The 21,138-nt window shown below is 40.9% G+C and overlaps 1 protein-coding gene across 2 annotated transcripts in view; it reads right to left on the bottom strand.

Annotated features, from left to right (window-relative positions):
* Nucleotides 1–12,674: 12,674 nt before the first annotated feature.
* Nucleotides 12,675–21,138, bottom strand: part of LOC138740652 (glypican-4-like) — a 141,229-nt gene continuing 132,765 nt past the window's right edge. For both annotated transcript variants that reach the window (XM_069893604.1, XM_069893606.1), the window contains 2 exons: nucleotides 18,314–18,489; nucleotides 12,675–14,400 (listed from right to left, as the gene is read on the bottom strand). In XM_069893604.1, the coding sequence (XP_069749705.1) occupies nucleotides 14,186–14,400; nucleotides 18,314–18,489 (391 nt within the window). In that variant the 3' untranslated portion in view covers nucleotides 12,675–14,185. The remainder of the gene's footprint in view (nucleotides 14,401–18,313; nucleotides 18,490–21,138) is intronic.

Here is a 21,138-nt window from a genome sequence, read left to right as displayed (position 1 = left end):
GATTTGTTTTCAAGTCAGAGGCATTCCTTTGACTCTATCATAAATTGCCTGCCAAACTGAAGTCAGCAAGAGCCACGCTTAATCTTCCTTCCTTTCCAGGTTCAATCAAAACTACTTGTACCATTTTGCAAGACAGACCTGAGCATGCCAAGTGCAATACACAAAAGTACGGGAGAAACTCAGCAGGTCACGCAGCATCCGTGGGAAGTAAAAGGCAACTCCAGTGTGCTGGTTCACAAACTTGTGCATTTCTCAAAAGACCATGTCTTTAAATGATTGGAGCATGAGAATGCACATTGTACATAAAGCTTCATAGCTGCACCTCCAGTGAATGGCTGTGTTGCACACTAGCTCTCAGGAAGACTGTTTGGGTTTTGGTAGGAGTACAACCAGAGTCACCAACTGAGTCCAAAAGAGCAGAAGATCAAAGGGGTTTACAAATGCTAAAAGATTTAATCAGAGGAGATGCAGATAAGTGCAAAACGATTTAGAAAAACTGTCCTGTCCATTTTCTCATCCACACAAACGATCCTGGGAATGTAAACTCTTAATGGCTGTGACTGCAACAGTTATCACTGCTGTGGAAAACAAGAAAAAGTGTTGCGGGATGTACAATTGCAACAGGTAAGTCGGTTATATTCTTCAAACAGAAGTTAAAAGAACGAATGATTAGTCTGCACAAAGATGGGTGGAGAGAAGGAGGATACAAAGGGGTGGATGCATTCAGTGTGTGGCGAATTGTCTGCCAAGTGGATGTGATGGGGGAAACATGAAATGATCTATTTTGCCAGAAGTAAACATTCTCTAAATGGTGAGTGATGCTGGGCTTTGAGATGCAGCAGATCTTGATGTCCTGATACATTATTTGCAAAGTGCCTGTAGGTGTGTTAAAGATTAAGCTATGTTTGAAGAGCAATTAAAGCAGATTTTGGCTCTGGGAGTTGTGTTATGTGGCATAAACAGGCCCTTCAGCCCACTGAGTTAATACTGATCACCATGCCTATCTTTACTAATCTCACTTTCTATATCCCACTATTCCCTGCTCATTCAAGTACATGTTCAAATGCTACTTAAATTCTGCCTCCACTGCCACGGTTGGTAGTTCCTTGCAGATACCAACCTGCTCTTTGTGTAGGGGGTGGGGAAAAAAAATTACCCTTCACATTTCCACTGAAATCTTTTCCTTCTCATCTTAAACATACAGTATACCTGCCAGTTTTAGACACCCTGAGCACAGGAAACGGATTCTGGCTCACTGCTCTTTTCAAGCCCCTTGTAATTTTATATACCTCTATCATTTCACCTCTCAGCCTTCACCTAATCTGAAAACCCTTCCAATCCAGGCAACTTCCTTTGTGAATCTTTTCTGTACCCTTTGAAGCTTATTGAAATGCTGATGAGTTTGTCCTCTTCTTGTCATTCATTGGAGGATCTTGGTTCATAGTAAATGATTTTGCACCCACATGTCAAAGCAGTCAACAAGCCTCCTGCACTTCCTTCATCTACAACCTCTTTGGACCACAGGTATTCTGCTATCAGATGCTTGTTTCTTTTCCCTAAATGAAAGTGGATCTTCCAATCAAAGCATACCTTGCATTTGCAGTAGATGTTCTCTTTAGCTTCATTGTCGTATTCTGGAGCTTCTTGGTAGAGAGGTCAGGTGCCATCAATGGGAGACTTCAAGGCAGTCCATGCATTGTACATATGTTGTGGCTCAAGCTGTCAATGTGTTGGCATGATGCCAGAGGAGAGCTGCCGCAGTAGTGTCTTTGGTAGCTTTATTGATCTTCACGCAGCAAGGCCTGCGATGATGGAGATGAGGTGTTAGACCAAGTGATGGTCAGTTGAGCAGTTATTAGCATCCATCATGGCTCAAATGTAGTGCACATCCTTGTAGTTCTTCAATTGGACATTGATGTAATCTAATAAGTACAGACCAGGGTTTTTTCATGATTGGGGATATTGTCATAAGACTCCCATTGAAGGTCTTCCCTGCTCCTTCTTGCTGATTACATCCTGCCACAAGGTGTGTCCTTTCCCACCCAGGTGTCCAAATCACCTAGAAAGGTAGTTTCTCCCTTTGAGCTGTAAAGAAGAAATTTTCTGCACCCCATCAGGTCAGAGCAGAGCTCTTTGGCCTCATGGGCAGAGAAATAAACATGTGGAGGAACTGCAAGAAGAAAGTATACAGTTGGTGGCAGAACCCCTAACAGCATTGAGAGGGATTTGGGGAGTTTATGTTCATAGCTCCCTGAAAGTGGCCATGTAAATAGATAGAATTTATTGTCATGAACAAGTCATGAAATTTGGTGTTTTGCCACAGCAACACAGTGCAAACATTCATATTATAACCATCTTACAATACTACTAGAAAAAAATATACAAAAGGTAAAGCAGTGTCTTTGGTTCATTGATCTGATGGCAGCAGGGAAGCTGTCCTTGTGCCATTGAGTGCTTTTTTTTGTACCCTTTTTTCTGATGGTAGCAGAGTGAAAAGGGCATGGCCTGGGGTGGTGGGGGTCTTTGATGATAGAGGCTGCTTTTTTACATCGCCTCATGTAGATGTCCTTGATGGAGTGAAGTCTGGTGCCTGTGATGTTGCCAGCTACGTTAACAACCCTCTGGAGTTTATTCTTGTTTTGAGAGTTTAGAACTTCCATACCAGGCAGTCATGCAACCAGCCAGAATGCTTTTGTTTTATATTTTATTTATTCAACATGTATATCAAGAAATTAACAATATTATACCATAGTAGCATAATAAAATGTTAACAAAGATATGCTGAAACTATATAAAAACAACCCAAAAACTAAAAGGAAAAAAAACTACTACAAATAAAAACGAAAACCCCTATTAACCCAACCTCCTGCCTTAACTAATCTAATCCCAAAACTAAAATTTATGAAATTTCATTATAAAATTATTACAAATAATTTGGATGCATGATGTTGACACTCAGAGACCTCAAAAACGTCATAAAATAATTAGACCTTCAGGGAAAACTTCACTAATCAGGAAAAATAAATTAATAAAATCATAATTTTAATGTCATTATTTTAGTATAAGGACCCCAAATTTGCAAAAATAATGAATATTTATCCCTTAAATTATGTAATTTTTTTCTAATGGAATACAACTTTGAATCTCAGCATGCCATCTATGAAACATCAGATTTCCATGTTACAGCGACACATTTCCTTGCTATTACTAAAACCAACTTAACAAATTTTAATTGAAAATCTGACAGCGATAATTTAGGAGTGACACTTTCAAAATTTCCTTACAAAGGTAATTCAGGATTTAAAGGAAAGTTCACTCCCGTTATCCGTTGCAAAAACTTACTAAAAGGGTTGCAGCCAGAAGTTTGAGTCTTGGGTGATGTATCGAATCTCACAAAGTATAGCTGCTGGTGAGCCTTCTTTGTGATTGCATCAACATGGAGGCTCCAGGACAGATCCTTGGAGATGTGGACACCCAGAAATTTGAAGTTCTTGACCCTCTCCACCACTCAGGCCTTGATGAGGACTGGGACATGTTCCCCTGACTTCCTCCTGAAGTCCACAATCATCTCCTTGGTTTGCTGATGTTGAGCGCAAGGTTGAATTCATTACACCATTCAATGAGCTGATTGTGTGGTAAAGAAAGTACATGGTACGCAGCTATACAATCCTTTGGATAGGGTGCTTTTTAAGTATTGTATACAATCCTAGTCACCTTGTGCAGGAATAATGTGAAAGCTTTGGAGGGGGTACAGGAATTACCAGGGTGCTGCCTGAATGAGAGGGTATGAGCTACAAGGAATGGTTAGACTGTTGGGCTGTTTTCTCTGGAGTATCAGAGGCTGAGGAGAGACCTTACAGAGGTTCATAAGATTCTGAGAGGCATTGATAGGGTAAAAATGTCAAATACAAGAGAACATTCTTTTAAGGTGAGAGGTGGGGCAGAAGGTTAAAGAGGAATTGTGTTGCATATTTCCTTTTAATACAGTATGCACTTGAAACAGGCCGCCGACCTAGTGGTGGAAACAAACAGTAGAATCTAAAAACCTTTTAAATAGACAGGAATGTGGAGGGATGTGTATCATGTGCAGGCAGGCAGATTTGGTTTAATTTGGCACCATATTCAGCATGGACTTCATGGGTTAAAATGCTTGGTTCTGTACTGTAGTAGTCTGTTATTTGAAGCATCCTAGGTTGAAATGTGTGCATGTCTGTTGGTGTTTGGGCAGACTGACATTCCACTAAGATGAGAAGCATTCAAAAAGCAGTGGGAGAGGTAGGTGCTTGGTTAAATTTCTGTATTGGCTAATGAGCTATCGCCAATACACGAAAAGTAAGGCCAAACAGAGTGGCCATTGTGTGAGTGATGCAATATAGGAATGGGAATTTGAGCTTTGGTTCGATCGGCTTCGGTGAGCAGAGGCGGAGGTAGAGATGTAAGGGGTTTTTTCTAACTTTCTGCTTAAAAAGACATTGGGAATGGCATCCAGGGCAGGGACATGCTCCTCTTGCAAAATATGGATATTCTCAATTACTTCATCTGCGAGACGTTCACCAACTGCAGCTCTGTGCAGACCACGTTTGGGAATTGGAGCTGGCTGTGGATGAATCCTGGAACATTTGGAAGGCTGACGGGGTGATAGACAGGAGTTACTAGTCAGGGGAGGGAAAGGGAATATGCAGGCATTGCCGGGTATCCCCATCTCCATTCCCCACTGAAACAAGTATACCCCTTTGGATACTGCTGGTGGGGGGGGGGGGGTGGGTAATGAGCTATCTGGGCCAGGCAGCAATCAGACCAAGAGCACCGTGGTCAGCACTGAGCCTCAGAAGTCAGGTAGTGCGATAGGAGGCTCGATATTTGATAGAAGACTCCCCTGCTGCAAGAGAAACTCCAGGAGAGTGCGTTGGTCCTGGATACTTGGGTCGAGGATGTCTCTGAGAGGGTGCAGAATATTCTTAAGGGGGAGGGTGAGCTGCCAGAGGTCGTAGTACATATTGGTAACAATGATACAGGCAGAAATGGGGTGGATGTCCTGCAAAATAAGTTCAGGGAGTTTTTAAAAAAAAAAATTTTTAGATGTACAGCAAGGTAACAGGCCCTTTTGGCCCACAAGCCCATGGTGCCCAATTATACCCAATTGAACCACAACCCCGATATGTTTTGAATGGTGAGAGGAATGTACAAATCCCTTATATACAGCACAAGATTCAAACCTCAGTTCTGATTGCTGGCGTTGTAACAGTATTGCGCTAACAGTACCAGAAAGAGGCTGAATAACAGGCCATCCAAAGTAGTACTCTCCAAATTACTCTTGCTGCCATGAGCTAGAGAAAGTCAGAACAGGAAAATAGTGCAGACAAATGTATGGCTGAGGAGATGGTGCGGGGGTAGGGTTTCAAGTTCTTGGACCATTGGATTCTTCTGGGAAGGGGTGAACTGTACAAGTGCAACGAGTTGGACCTGAACTCTAGGTTGAATAATATCCTGGCAGAGATATTTGCTAATGGTTTTGTGGGGTGAGGAATGAGGGATTAAACTAGATTAGCTGGGGGGGGGGGGTGGTGGTGAGAACCAAAGAAAAGAGGTGGTTGGCGCACAAGCAGGGTCAGCTGGTAGGGAGTTTGTGTGAAAGGACAAGACAAACAAAATGTTTTGTATTTAAATGCACACAACACAAGAAATAAAGTTGATGACACATTGGCAGGTATGATGTGTGCATCAAAGAGATGTGGCAAATGGGAGCTTAATGTCCAAAGATACAAAGTGTATTGAAAGGATAGGCTGGTAAGCAGAGGGAGTGGCGTGGCTCTGTTGGTAAGGAATAACATTAAATCATTAGGAGGAGTTGGCATTGGATCAGAAGATACAGAATCAATGTGGGTTGAGTTAAATGGCAAGGGTAAAAAGACACTGTTGGCAAAGACGGTGCCCTCCATATGTTTGGGACAAAGACACTTTTTTCCTTTATTTTCCCCTGTGCTTCATAATTTTAAATTTGTAATCAAACTATTCACATATGATTAAAGTACACATTCCAGATTTTATTGAAGGTTATTTGTATATTTGATGATGTAGAAATTACAGAACATTTTATACATAGTCTCCTCGTTTCAGGACACCATATTTGGGACATAGCAATGGTATGTAATATTAAGTAGTCATGTTTAGTACTTTGTTGTATATCCTTTGCTTGTAATGCATCGAGTCCACGCTGCTGAAGATCCAGCTGCGCTGGATGGGTCACGTCTCCAGAATGGAGGACCATCGCCTTCCCAAGATCGTATTATATGGCGAGCTCTCCACTGGCCACCGTGACAGAGGTGCACCAAAGAAAAGGTACAAGGACTGCCTAAAGAAATCTCTTGGTGCCTGCCACATTGACCACCGCCAGTGGGCTGATAACGCCTCAAACCGTGCATCTTGGCGCCTCACAGTTTGGCGGGCAGCAGCCTCCTTTGAAGAAGACCGCAGAGCCCACCTCACTGACAAAAGGCAAAGGAGGAAAAACCCAACACCCAACCCCAACCAACCAATTTTCCCTTGCAACCGCTGCAATCGTGTCTGCCTGTCCCGCATCGGACTGGTCAGCCACAAACGAGCCTGCAGCTGACGTGGACTTTTTACCCCCTCCATAAATCTTCGTCCGCGAAGCCAAGCCAAAGAAAGAAAAGAAAAGTAATGACTGCTTCGCATCTGGTTCATAGACACCACCAGGTGCTGAGTATCTTCTCTGGTGATGCTCTGCCAGGCCTCAACTGCAGCCAACTTCAGCTCCTGTTTTCTTCGGGGGCTCATCCCCTTAGGTTTTCTCTTCAGCATATGGAAGGCATGCTCATTTGGATTTAGATCAGGTGACTGACATGGCCAGTATGTTTGGAATAGTCTTGCTGTAGGATGAAGCGCCTTTCAATGGATTAGGAGGCATTTGGTCAAACTTGAGTAGATGTTTCCATTTTCTTCAGAATTTATTTTACTACTTCCATCGGGATCTTGAGCAGTTCCTTTTATGCCTCCACACATTGCTCTTGCCATCACTCTGATACAGGTTAATCTTGGTCTCGTGTCCACAAGACCATTTGCCAGAATTCTGCAGGCTCTTTTAAATACTTCGTGGCAAATGGTAATCTGGCCACCTGTTTCTGTGACTAACTAGTCTTTTGCATCTTGTAGCCTCTGTATTTCTGTTCACGAAGTCTTCTGCAGACTAGAAGTCATCGACACCTGTCTCCTGAAGACTGTTTCTGATCTGTCAGACATATGCTTGGAAAATTTTCATCATTATGATGAGAATTCTTCTGTCATCAGCAGTGGAGGGTCTTCCTTGGCCTCCCAGTTCCTTTGCGATTACTGAGTTCTTTCTTCTTAATAATATTCCCAAAATTGATTTTGATCATCCTAAGGTTTAGACGATGTCTCTTTGTTTTTCAGCTTCATAATGCAGAGTTGATGACTGAAGCGATCTAGTCTGGGGGCCTGGGGAACAAACTGGTGTTGGAGAACTCACTCAGCGGGGGAGCGGGTGCCATACCAGCCATGGACCTTCTCCATCTGTCACGCTGTCATTCTTCACCCTCTCTCTCTGCATTTCAAACACACGTGCTTATAGCATGTGGAGATGAAACCACATGATTCATTTTGGTGACACCCCTCTGATGGCATCACCCGGCGGTGTCCACAACCCCCTATAGACACTAATGCTGCAGGTGGGTGGGGGGGCACAGGTCACGAATGCCCCATGATGCTGAGCCTGTGATAATGCCTTAACTTTCATTGGGACTTCATGTGCTCACCAGCACACTTTTTTTTAACATTTTTTATTTTTCACACCATAAACCACATTGACCATGATAAATACATTTTCCTTTTCAAATATATAGTGTCATTTTCTCCCCCCTCCCATCCTCCCCCCCCATCCATTTAAAGTACAAAATCTAAGATACATTAAACCAGTCAAACAATGTTGTCATTCAATAAAAATAAACAAGAAATTCCACTGAGTCAATTCTTTTCATTTCCTTCTCCTTTCGTTAATTTAGGTAGTGAATGTCCCTGGTAGGTTTTCTCTATTGTGTTTCATGTAAGGCTCCCATATTTGTTCAAATATTTCAATATTATTTCTTAAACTATATGTTATTTTTTCTAATGGAATACATTTATTCATTTCTATATACCATTGTTGTATTTTCAAATTATCTTCCAATTTCCAGGTTGACATAATACATTTTTTTGCTAAGGCTAGACCTATCTTGACAAATCTTTTTTGTGCACCCTCCAAATCAATTCCAAATTCTTTGATTTTTATGTTACTTAGGAGAAAGATCTCTGGATTCTTTGGTATATTGTTTTCTGTTATTTTATTTAATATCTGATTGAGATCATCCCAAAATTTTTCTACTCTCTCACGTCCAGATTGTATGAATTGTTGTTCCCATTTCTTTTTTACATCGAAAACATCTTTCAGATACTGTTGGGTCCCATTTATTTAACTTTTGAGGTGTAATGTATAGGCTGTGTATCCAGTTATATTGTATCATATGTAACCTCATGTTTATGGTATTTCTCATCGTTCCAGAGCATAACTTCTCCCATATTTCCTTTTTTATCTTTATATTTAAATCTTGTTCCCATTTTTGTTTAGTTTTACCATTTGTTTCCTCATTCTCCTTTTCTTGCAGTTTAATATACATATTTGTTATAAATCTTTTGATTATCATTGTATTAATGATGTTCCAAACAGTTGATTTTGTTAATCCTAAGGTTTAGGTGATGTCTCTACTGTTTTATTCTTGGTTTTCATTGACACAAATCTGACTGCATAAAATGTGTTGCAATTTCAATGTGGTCAAACCAAAATAACCTTGAATAAAATCTGCAAAGTGCAATTTAATTACCTGTGAATTGTTTGATTAAAATTTTAAAACTGTGGAGCACTGGCAAATAAAAGAAAGTGTCTTTGTTGAGGGTATTGTATACACAGAACTCCAAGTAGTAGCTGGGACATGACAAAAACTTGCAACAGCAGATAGAAAACGCACGTCAGAAGGGTCATGTTCAGGTAGGCACAGCAGATTTTAACATGCAAATCGATTGAGGAAAACTCTGTTGGAACTGGATCTCGAGAGATTTTGTAGAATGCCGATGAGATGGTTCTTCAGAGCAGCTTGTTGATGAACCCACTGGGGGATTAGCTGCACTGGATTGGGTGTTGTGTAATGCACCAACAGTGATTGGAGAGCTTGGAGTAAAGGAACCATTAGGGAGCAGTGATCACAATATGACTGAGTGCAAACTGAGATTTAACAAGGAGAATCTAAAGTCAAATGTGTCAGCGTTTCAATGGAGTAAAGGGAATTACAGTGGCATGAGAGAGAAAGTACTGCATATTTCAGCATATGTCGAGTAGTAAAAATCCTCAAAAATCACTCAAAATAGGGGTCCAACATACGCTGAATGTACTTTTAAGACATTAAATTCACCGAAAAAACCAGATTGACGTCGATTTGGCATGTCAATGTTGGAAGCAGCTCACAATACCTCTGCTCGGCACCACCCTAACTGCTCCTACCTGGGACCCTGATGTTGCAGTCGCCGCTCCTGTCTGGTTGGCCACGGTTCCTGCTCCCGCCGGGAGCAATATGTCGCCGCTCCAGCTCCGTGGACGATCGGCGCTGCTGCCTGGTCGGCCAAGGTTTTTTTTATTTACTTAATTTACAGCTTTGTTACTTGCAATTGGGGTGTTTTAAAAAATTTTGGGTTGTTCCTGGGAAGCCTGGACAGCCTGAAAAATGGGGGTCGACTTGTACACCAGATATAACATAAAACCATTAAAATGAGGCTAAAAAAAGAGGGGGGGTATGATCTATCTGCCAGTCGACCTATACACCAAAATATACGGTAGATCGGAAGGTGTAAGTGATAGAGAAGATGGCAGAACATCAATGGATAAGAGCTTTTTGCCAAGTAATGGGGAAGGTGCAACATTCCAAAAAAAATAGGGCATATTCAAATGGAAAAATATCACCGCTGTGACTGACTAGGAAGTCAAAGCCAACAAGGAAGGAAAAACAACAAAAAAAATTAGGAAGTTTTCAAAAATTCATAAGGAGGGAAAAGATGAAATATGAATGTGCAACTGATATCAGGACACAAAAAGCTTCAAGTATATGAAGGAAAAAAAGGCAAGAGTAAATACAGTCCACTAGAAAATGACTGATGGTGAAATAATATTGGGAGACAAGGAGACGGCAGAGAAACTAAATGAGCATTTTGCCTGTCTTCACTGTGGAAGATATTAGTAGTGTGCCAGACATTGAAGGGTATCAGGGAAGGGAAGTGAATGTAGTTACTATTTAAAGGGAGAGGGTGCTCAGAAAGTTGAATGGTCTCAGGATGGACAAGTCTCCCGGACCAGTTGGAGTACACCCTCGGGTTCTGTAAGAGGTAGTGGTAAAGATTTTGGAGGCATTAGCAATGATTTTTCAGGAATCATTCGAATCTGGCATGGTTCTGGAGGACTGGAAAACCACAAATTCAAGAAGAGAGGGAGGCAGCAGAAAATAAATTATAGGCCGGTTAGCCTGATGTCAGTGATTGGGAAATTATTAGAGTCGATTGTAAAGGATGAGGTTATGAAGTACTTAGAGGTGCATGACAGCATAGGCCAAAGGCAGCATGGTTTCCTGAAGAGAAAATCTTGCTTGACAAACCTATTGGAATTCTTTGAGGAAGTGACAAGTAGGCTAGATAAGGGAGATGTAGTGGATCTATTGTATTTGGATTTTCAGAAGGTCTTTGACAAGGTGCTGTACATGAGGCTACTTAACAAGATCAGAGCCTGTGGTATATAGGAAACATACTAGTGTGGGTAGAGTGTTGGCTGATTGGCAGGAAGCAGAGTTGGAATACAAGGATCATATTCTGATTGGCTGTCAGTTGCTAGTGGAGTTCCATAGGGGTCAGTGTTGGAGCCGTTTTTTTTGTGTGTGTTAATGATTTGGATTCTGGAATGAATGGTTTTGTGGGCAAGTTTGCAGATGATACAAAGGTAGGTGTAGGAGCAGGTAGTGCAGAGGAAACAGGGAGGCTGCAGAAGGACTTGGACAGATCAGGAGAATGTAGCAAATGAAATATAGTGTCAGAGAGTGTACAGTCATGCACTTTGTTGGAAAAAATAAACGAACTGGCAGACTGTTTTAAATGGGGGAAAATACCCAGATACAAAAGGACTTGGGAATCTTTGTGCAGGATAGCCTGAATGTTGATATGGTGAAGAAGACAAATGCAATGCTGGCATTCATTTTAAGAAGAATAGAATATAAGAGCAGAGATGTGATACTGAGGCTTTATAAGGTCCTGGTGAGACCTCACTTGGAGTCCTGTGAGCGGAATTGGGCTCTTCCTAACATTGGAGAGGGTTCAAAGGACGATTCTGGGAATGAAAGTGTTATCATATGAGGACCATTTGACAGCTGTTGGGTTATATTCATTGGAATTTTGGAGAATAAGGGGTATCTCATTGAAACATTTCGAATGTTTATCGGCATGGACAACGTAGATGTCGAAAGGCTGTTTCCTGTGGTTGGAGAGTTTAGGACAGTGATTCTCAACCTTTTTTTTTTCCAGTCGCATACCACCTTAAGCAATCCCATACTAATCACAGAGCACCTATGGCAGAGGGAATATTTAAAGTGGTATGTGAGTGAAAAGAAAAAGGTTGAGAACCACTGGTCTCGGACAAGAAGGCACAACTTCAGGATTGAAGGGTATCTGCTTAGAACAAATGCATAGCAATTTCTTTTCCTAGAGGGTGCTAAATCTGTGGAATTTGTTGCTACTGGCATTTGTGGAGGCCAGATCATTGGGTGCATTTAAAACTGAGATTGATAGATTCTTGATTAGCCAGATGGCATTTGTGAGGACTAACCAAGGTCAGACACACATGGGAAATTAGGATGCTGTGCAGAGCAGTTGACGGATCTGGGAATACACTTATATAATTCCATGATAGTGGCATCACAGGGAGATAGGATTGTCAAAAGAGCTTTTGGCATGTTGGCCTTCAAAGAATGAAGTAGAGCAACTGGAATGTTCTCAAGTTAAAGACATTGAGTCCTAATTTGAAGAATTGTAAAGATTGCAGAGAAGATGTAGAAGGATGTTGCTGGGACTTGAGCTGAGTTACAAAGAAAGGTTAAATAGCTTTAACCCTAATATTCCCTAGAGTAACAAACTATGAGGGGAGATTTGATAGAGGTGTACAAAATTGCAGGGTATCGACTGATTAAATGCAAGCAGGTTTCTTCCACTAAGTTAAGGTGAGACAAGAACTGGAGGGCCTGGGTTAAGTGTGGAAGGGGAAATGTTTAAAGGAAGCATTGAAAGGAAACGTGCAGAGTGGTGAAAGTGCAGAATGATCTGCAGTTGAAGTGGTAAATGTGGACTCTATTTCGACACTAAGAAACATTTGGATTGGTACAAGGATGGGAGGGGTTGAGGGGTATGGTCAAGGTGCAGGTCAATAGGACTGAGCAAAATAACTAAATGGACCCAAGGGCCTATATCTGTGCTGAAATGTCTGGATAAATAAATAAAAAATTGCCTGCTATGCCAAATGTCATTGCTTTTCTGTCAGACCAGAGCACTGATGTAGTCAATAAGTGGAGAGCAAGACAATCACACAAACAAGTCTTTTATGTTTGATACGTTAATCATAAGTAAATAACCAAATTTGGCTATAAACTACAACTCTCTACATTTGAGGTTCTACAGTTTTAGCACAGTCACTCATACCCATTTGATATTCACAAATATACTTAAAAATCAGCTACTTTACATTGTATATCCATCTGTACAGGCGCTGGACCATGAATAAAGCAGCGCTGCAAATGTTGTCAACTATCAAGTGTATTGTACTTTGCATTTAAAAAATAAAATGCCTGAGATTATATTAAGCTTTTACAAGATGACTGAGGAAAATCTCCAAGTTTGTCACACAAATGGTGGTTGCCCTGGAAGAAATGTGCTGTTATTTTTGCTGGCATCTCAATGAATGGATGATGTTTCAGATTATTCTTCTTTCTTTTACAGAGAGCTAAAACTAATTTCTACAGGATCTAAAAAAGAACAGTAAATTTTTCAACACCTTGAGCTAGCTCAATAGTGGCTCAGCTTCATACAATAATGATTTTTCTATGAGAATACATCGTAACTGATGAGTGTAAACAAGTAAGAGTTCTAATGGTGTACAAACAGAAAATGCAGTGTTCAGATTTGTGTTGATTGAAAACTGTCAGAACATAATACAATATTCCAAATTAAAGCAGCCACCTTGAGCAAGCAATTACAATTAGTTACAAATTTGACCAAAATATAATTGGCTTAACAATGAAAACTGAAATGCATTCAGGATGAATCTTGCTTTCAGGCTTTATTAGAAAACAAATCCCAGGAGGATGATGCCACTGACTGTCTAACTGCAGGAAGCTGCTCGTACAGATGCCAAAACAAGGACAGATTTAGATTTAGCACATAAGCAATTTCAAAATTAATTCCCAGAGTTTTGTCTGGAAAACAAAATCCCATTTGCTCTCACTGTTAGCACAGGATTCAGTTCTTGTCCCTGTGTTGCAGCCTCTTTCCAACATTGGTTTAAAAAAAAATCCAGAGCCATACAACATTTTCCTTTATAAAAAGATTCAACAATCCCAGCTCTTAATGACTGTGCATTTGAATATAACTAAACTACCAACCTAAATTTATACCAGGCATCTAACAGACATTGGCTTAACTACATTACAGACGTGTGCATCATTATCCCAAGTGATTCAAGATAAATAAGTTTGCTTCTGTACAGATATTCACCATATTATCAAATGAAAGTTGCCATTTTCTTGCACACAACCTGGTTTCTTTAAATAGGTAAAATGCAAATTTCATTTGAGATTTACTGAGTAAGCTATTTACCTTGGAGTCCACATATTAGTGTGGACACCTTGTGTTTTTACTTGAAGTGGATGAAACATGACACGTCGCAATGCCAAAGGCAATACATTTGAAGCAACAACAAAATTTGTTGAAGTGATTTAGTGAAGTTTGCAAATTTAAAGTAGATTCATCAGCTGGGATAAAGTAAGAATAGTTTTTAATTTAAAAAAAAGTGAAGACTTTCTCGTACCTTGGGAAATTATCTTAACCTCAGGCGTAAGACTATGATAAAAGAGCTAACAAGTAGAATCAGCTGAGATGGATCACTACTGCAGGCAGAGTTATTGGGAGGGATTTTCCTGGGCTCAATGGGGTCAAAGAGCAGAGGAGCATCAGTGCTGGTGAAGTCAAACTCAAGCTGGCAATCCAGCCCAAAGCAGCCACTGCCACTTTCTTCACCACTGCCGTAATCACCTAAAGACAAAACGGAGCAATGGAAAATTAATTTCTTTAGCATTCCCATGTGAATGTAAAGTGGTGCAAATAATATGTTCAAACACAATCAGAAGTTAGCAGCAAAATCGTGAGGTCTGAGAGCAATCATTTACAGTTTCACAATATTGTGGCTGAAGGGCCTGTACAGTGCTACAATGTTCTATGCTGTGTTTAAATTGCTCATTTTAAGATGAGAGGAAATCTGCCATCAGTGAAATTTTTCAGGGGTCAGTCGTGAACTTTTAAATTTGTGGTAATGACTTTGATGTGGATAAATCTGCATTCAATTATACATCATGGAGAAAGGCCCTTCCAACCACTCATCTGTGCCAAAAGAGTAGTCCACCTGAGCCCTATTATCTGCTTTTCAAAATATCTTATAAATGTCACAGTTATACTGGCCTCTGCAGTTTCCTCTGGAAGATGGTTTGTGATGAACAGGATTCATCCACCCGAATATGCTCGGTAAATATGAGAGAAACGGATTGGGTGAATGGACTTTCATTTGTCCAGAGCAAGTAAATCCATAACCACAGAACATGGGTTTAAGGTGAGGGGAGAGATTTAAAAGGAACCTGAGGGGTAATTTTGTTTTAAAACACAGGGTGCTGAGTAAATGGAACAGGTTGCTGGACAAGGTGGTTGAAGCAGGTACTATTGCAATATTTAAGAAATATTTGGACAGATACATGACAGGATAGATTTAGAAGGATATGGGTGAGACATTTTAGTGGGTGTGAGAGAAGGGCCTGTATCCAAGCTAATTTTCACTCCATTTGTGCCGTGAACTCTTCAAGACATATTTGAGTGGGGTGACATTAGCAATTTTCCAATCCTCTTGAACCATTCCCTACTACAACAATTCTTGAAAGATAACCACTAGAACAATACAACTTTACAGCACAGAAAACAGGCCCTTCTAGTCTGTGATGAACTGTTATTCTGCCTGGTTCAACTGACCTGTGCCCAAATCCATAGCCTTCCGTACCCCTCCCATCCATGTACCTGTCCAAATTTTTCTAAAGTGTGAAAATTGAGGCTGCATTCACCACTTCAACGGACAGCTCATTCCACGCTCCCACTACTCTCTATGTGAAGATCCCCCTAAGATTTTTCACATTTACCCTTAACCCATGTCCTCTGGTTTGTATCTCGCCTATCCTCAGTGGATATCAATTCACATCATAATTTTGTATACCTCTATCAAATCTCTCCTCATTCTCTATGCTACAGGGAATAAAGACCTCAACTGTATCTTTGCCTGTAAATCAGTTCCTGAAGTCTGGGCAATGTCTCTACACTCTTTCAATCTTATTGATATCTTTCCGATAGTTAGGTGACCAAAACTGCACACAATACTTCAAATTTAGCCCCACCTATGACTTGTACAACTTTACCATAACATCCAAACGCCTCTACTTAATACTTTGATTTATGAAGGCCAATATGCTAAAAGCTCTCTTTACAACCCTATCTACCTATGTCGCCACTTTCAGGAAATGATGTATCAGATCCCTTTGTTCCTCTGCACTCCTCAATGCCCTATCATTTACTGTGAATGTCCTACCTTGGTTTGTCCTTCCAAAATGCAACACTTCACACTTGTCTGCATTAAATTCCATCTGCCATTTTTCCAGCTGGTCCAATCCCTCTGCAACATGTGAAAGCCTTCCTTGCTGTCCACAACACCTCCAATCTTTGTGTTACCTGCAAACTTGCTGATCCAATTTACTACATTATCATCCATCTGGTTGATATAGATGGCAAATAACAAAAGTCTCAGAAATGATCCCTGTGAGGCACCACTAGTCACAGGCCTCCAGACTAAGAAGTAATCATCCATTACCCCTCTCTGTCTTCTCCCATCTTGCCAATGTCAAATCTAGTTCACTATTTCACCATAAATACCAAGCACTTGAACCTTCCTGCCTAACCTCTAATGTGGAACCTTGTCAAAGGCCTTACTAAAGTTCATGTAGATAACATCCGCAACCTTTCCTTCATCAACATTCCTGTTAACTCCTCAAAAAACTATTAGTGTGTTTTAACATGACCAACTACACACAAAGCCATGTTGACTATCCATAATCAGTCCCTGCCTATCCAAATACTTGTATAACCGATCTGTTAGGTCACCCTCCAATAATTTACCTACTACTCACCACCCTATCATTTCCAGAGTTACTTTTGGAACCTTTTTTAAACAACGGAATAACATGAGCACTCCTCCAACACCACAACCATGGAAACGATGTTTTAAATATTTCTGCCAGAGCCCCTGCAATTTCTACACTAGCTTCCCTTAAGGTCCGAGGACCTATCTTGTCAGGCTCTAGGGTTTTATCCACCCTTATCTGCTTTAAGACAGCAAGCACCTCCTCTTTAATCAGTATAGGTTCCATTACCTCATTTGCTCTTTTCCTTACTTCCCTGGATCCTGCCAGTTTCTTGAGTAAATAGTAATGCAAAGAAACCCATTTAAGATCTCCCATCTCTTCTGGCTCCATATATAGCCAACCACTCTGATCTTCAAGACCATCAATTTTGTCCCTTACTATCCTTTTGCTCTTAATATAACTGTAGAAACCTTTAGGATTTTCCTTCACATTGTTTGCCCAAACAACCTCGTCTTATTTTAGCCTTCCTGATTTCCCTCTTAAGTTTTTCTTACATATTTTATACACCCCAAGTACCTCATTTGCTCCTTGTTGACTATACCTGCCATACATCTCTTTCTTCTTCTTAACCAGATCCCCAGTATCCCTCAAACCGTGGCTCCCCGTCTCGTAACTTTCCCTTTGATCCAGTCAGGATCATATAAACTCTACACTCCCAAAATTTCACCTTTGAAGGCGAATACATCCTTGCCAGAAAACAACTTTTCCCAATCCACACATTCTAGATCCTTTTTAATTTCCTCATAATTAGCCTTTGTCCAATTTAGAATCTCAACCTGAGGCCCAGACCAATCCTATTCCATAATTAACTTGAAACTAATGTTATTATGATCTCTGAACCAAAAAAGTTCCCCTACAAAAGTTTCCTCTGTCGCTTGTCTGGTCTTGTTCCCTAATAGGAGATCCAGTATTGACTTTCTCTGGTTGGTACCTCGATATATTGATTTAGGAAACTTTCCTGAATGTATTTGACAAACTCTCAACCAAACAGCCCTTTTACAGTATGGGAGTCCCAGTCAATAAGTGGAAAATTAAAATCACCTACTATTACAACCTTGAGCAAAAAATACCAGGCAGGTCAGTTAGCATCGGCAGAGAGAAACCAATTTCATGGGCTTAACTGACCAAGACTTGGCCTGTTGCCCAGCCTCATTGCTCATTGTGTCTGCCCAATTTGCTTTCCTCGCCAGATGTGAAGAACCCCTGAAAGCAGCAGCACAGGTAAATAAGATGGTTCAGGAGGCATCCAGGACACTTGCCTTTGTATTCAAGCATAGGTGTGGAGGGTTTGCAAGAGGGTCAAAGGAGATCTCTATTAAGAAAGGTTCCATCTAAAGGGTGGATGTTTTCAAACTGTAAATTACTGCCTGAGAGGTGGGTGCTCGCAGTATTATGACATTGAAGATTCAAAATGAGCACTGAATCATTAAGGCAGAAAAGACTACAAACCAAGTGCTGGTAAATAGGATTGAGTTGTTGATGGTAGTCATGGGCATACTGAGGGGGTTTCTGAACTCTTCGCCATTACTGGTTATCAATAATTCAATATGGTCACATGTTAACAATTGAAATTACACAATTCTCAAGTCAAACAAGTGCAATATCTGCTTGCTTGAAAGACAAAAAACATATTTGACTCTCACTCCTAAACCACCCGTCTTTCTATGTAAAGAACATGAAGGCAAATTCACTTTTTCTCAGAAAAAGTTACTTACTTGTATCATGAAATGTAGCATCATTTCCATGGTAAGCATTCTTTATTTTATTGGTCATTATTCGCAGCATCATTATCTGCCTCCGTATCATCATATCTGGTTTGGTAATATCCACTTCAACAGCTGGGTTGTTGAGCTGGTTTGCAAGGCCATTACCTGTCAGTGGAAAATTGTATCTAGGAAAAACAATGATTAAATCTTTGTATTATAAGGGAGAAGTGGAAGAGTTGGGAAATGAAAGAAACATTGCAGAGATGGGAGATGTGTTCAGGCTCTGCAATATGACTTCTGCACAATCATACAGGGAGGGATACAAATGACTTCCAGGAAGGTGAGTGAATTAGGAATTGAGCAAGTGACATAAAAATTGGTGGATTTGTGGACAGTGTAGAGGGCTATTGTAGAATACTACAGATCAGTTATAAATATGGGCAGAGTAATGTCAGATGGAGTTTAATCCAGACAAGTATGAGATTTTGCACATTAGAATGCCAAACAAAAGGGGAACGTATACAGTTAATGAAGGATTCTTAAGGACATCGATGTGGAGAGGGATCTGGGTGGGGGGGGGGGGTACAGGTCGATAGTTCCTTGAAAGTGGCCATGCAGTAGAGTGGTAAAGAAGGCATATGACATGCTTGTCTTCACTTGGTGCAGCATTGACTATTGCGGAAAAGAAGCTGTGTTACAGCATTCGTTGCTGGAGAAATTATAATGGGAAACCAGGAGATGGCAGAGGAGTAAATGAGTATCTTGCATCAGCTTTCACTGTGAAAGTCTTTAGCAGCATGTCAAGGGTGTCAGGAAAGAGAGGTGAGTGCAGTCACAGTCACCAGAGAGAAGGTGCTGGGAAGCTGAATTGTTTAAGGGTAGCTAAGTCCCTGGACCAGATGGAATGCAGCCTCTGGTCTGAAAGAAGTAGCTCCAGAGATTGTGGGGTCCCTGGTAATGATCTTCCAAGAATCAATAGATTCTGACATGGTTCCGGAGGTCTGGATAATTGCAACGGTAACTGCTATTTAAAAAGGGAAGGAAGCAGCGGAAAGGAAATGATAAACCTGTTAGCCTCACATCTGTGGAGTCGATTGTCAAGGATGAGGCTATGGAGTACCTGGAGGTGCATGACCATCAGAATCAGAATTTATTGTCAAGAACACGTCACAAAATTTGTTGCTTTGTGGCATTACAAATAAATTACAATTTTTTAAGAATAAATAAATTGGAGCCAAAGAAGAAAAAGTCCTCACAGTGTCTGTGGTTCATTTTCCATTCAGAAATCTGATGCCAGAGGGGAAGAAGCTGTCTTTCTGCCACTGGGTGTTCATCTTCAGGCTCCTGTACCACCATCTTGATGGAAGCAGTGAGAAGAGGGCATGGCCTGAATTGTGAGGGTCCTTGAGGAAAGAGGCTGCCTCTTGTAGATGTCCTTAATGGAGTGAAGATTAATGTCCACGATGGTGCTGGCTGAGTTCACAACTCTCTGTAGTCTTTTCCTGTTGTGTGCATTGACACTTTCATACCAGACAGCGATTCAACCCATCAGAATGCTCTCCACTGTAACCTATAGAAATTTGCAAGTCTTTGGTGACGTACCAAAACTCCTCAAGAAGTTAATACGCTGGTGAGCCATCTTCGTGATTACATCAACATGGAGGCCCCAGCATAGATCTTTGGAGATGCTGACACTCAGGAATTTGAAATTCGTAACTTTTTCCACTGCTGACTCCTCTGAGGATTGGTTTGTGTTCTCCTGATTTCCCTTTCATGATCAGTCAGTTCCTTAGTTTTGCTAACATTGAGTGCAAGGTTGTGGCTGTGACACCACTCAGCAAGCTGATCTATCTCACTCCTTTACTCTTCTTCATTGCCGCCTGTGATTCTGCCAACGCCTGTAATTCTGCCAACAATTGTGGTGTCATTGGTAAATTTGTAGATGACATCTGAATTGTGTCAAGCCCCACAGTCATGGGTGTAGAGAAAGCAGAGTAGTGAGCTAAACACATATCCTTGATTGAGTATTGTTGATTATCAGTGAGGAGGAGATGTTGTTTCTGATATGAACTGACCGTGGTCTTCCGAAGAGGAAGTCAAGGATCCAGTGGCATTAGGTATTGAAGCTAGGCCAAAGTAAGCAAAAATCTTGCCTTACCAACCTACTGCAATTTTCTGAGGAAACCACAAGCAGGCTAGATAAAGGAGATGCAGTGAATATTAAATATTTGGATTTTCAAAGGGATTTTTACCAGGTGTCACGCATGAAGCTGCCTTGCAAGATGAGTGTCCATGAGGTTACAGGAAAGATACTCGCATGGGTAATGGATTGGCTGATCACTAGGAAACAGGGTGGGAACAAAGGAATCCTATTCAAGTTAGCTGCTGGTTACCAGTGGTGTTTCGCAGGGATTGGCATTGGGGGCCACTTCTTTTTAAGTTGTAAATTATTTGGATTGTGGAATAAATGGCTTTGTGGCTAAGTTTGCAGATGACAGGGGCAGGTAGTGAGGAGGAAACGGAGAGGCTGCAGGGAGACTCGAATAGATAAGGAGAATGGGCAAAGTGGCAAATTAAATACAATGTTGGAAAGTGTATGGTCATGCACTTTGGTAGAAGAAATAAATGAGAGTCCTCGTGCAGGAATCCTAAAAGGTCATCTCCAGGTTGAGTCGGTGGCAAAGAAGGCTAATACAATATATTGACATTCATATCTAGAGGAATGGGATAGAAGATTAGGTATATGATGTTCAGGCTTAAAAATGCACTAATGAGACCTCACATGGAATATGGAGTACAGTTTTGGGCTCCTTATTTAAGAAAGGATGTGCTGG

This window comes from Narcine bancroftii, chromosome 8, assembly GCF_036971445.1.
Source record: "Narcine bancroftii isolate sNarBan1 chromosome 8, sNarBan1.hap1, whole genome shotgun sequence".
NCBI lineage: Eukaryota > Metazoa > Chordata > Chondrichthyes > Torpediniformes > Narcinidae > Narcine > Narcine bancroftii.
Note: the sequence above shows the minus strand (reverse complement) of the source record. Positions and strands in the feature narration are given on the sequence as shown.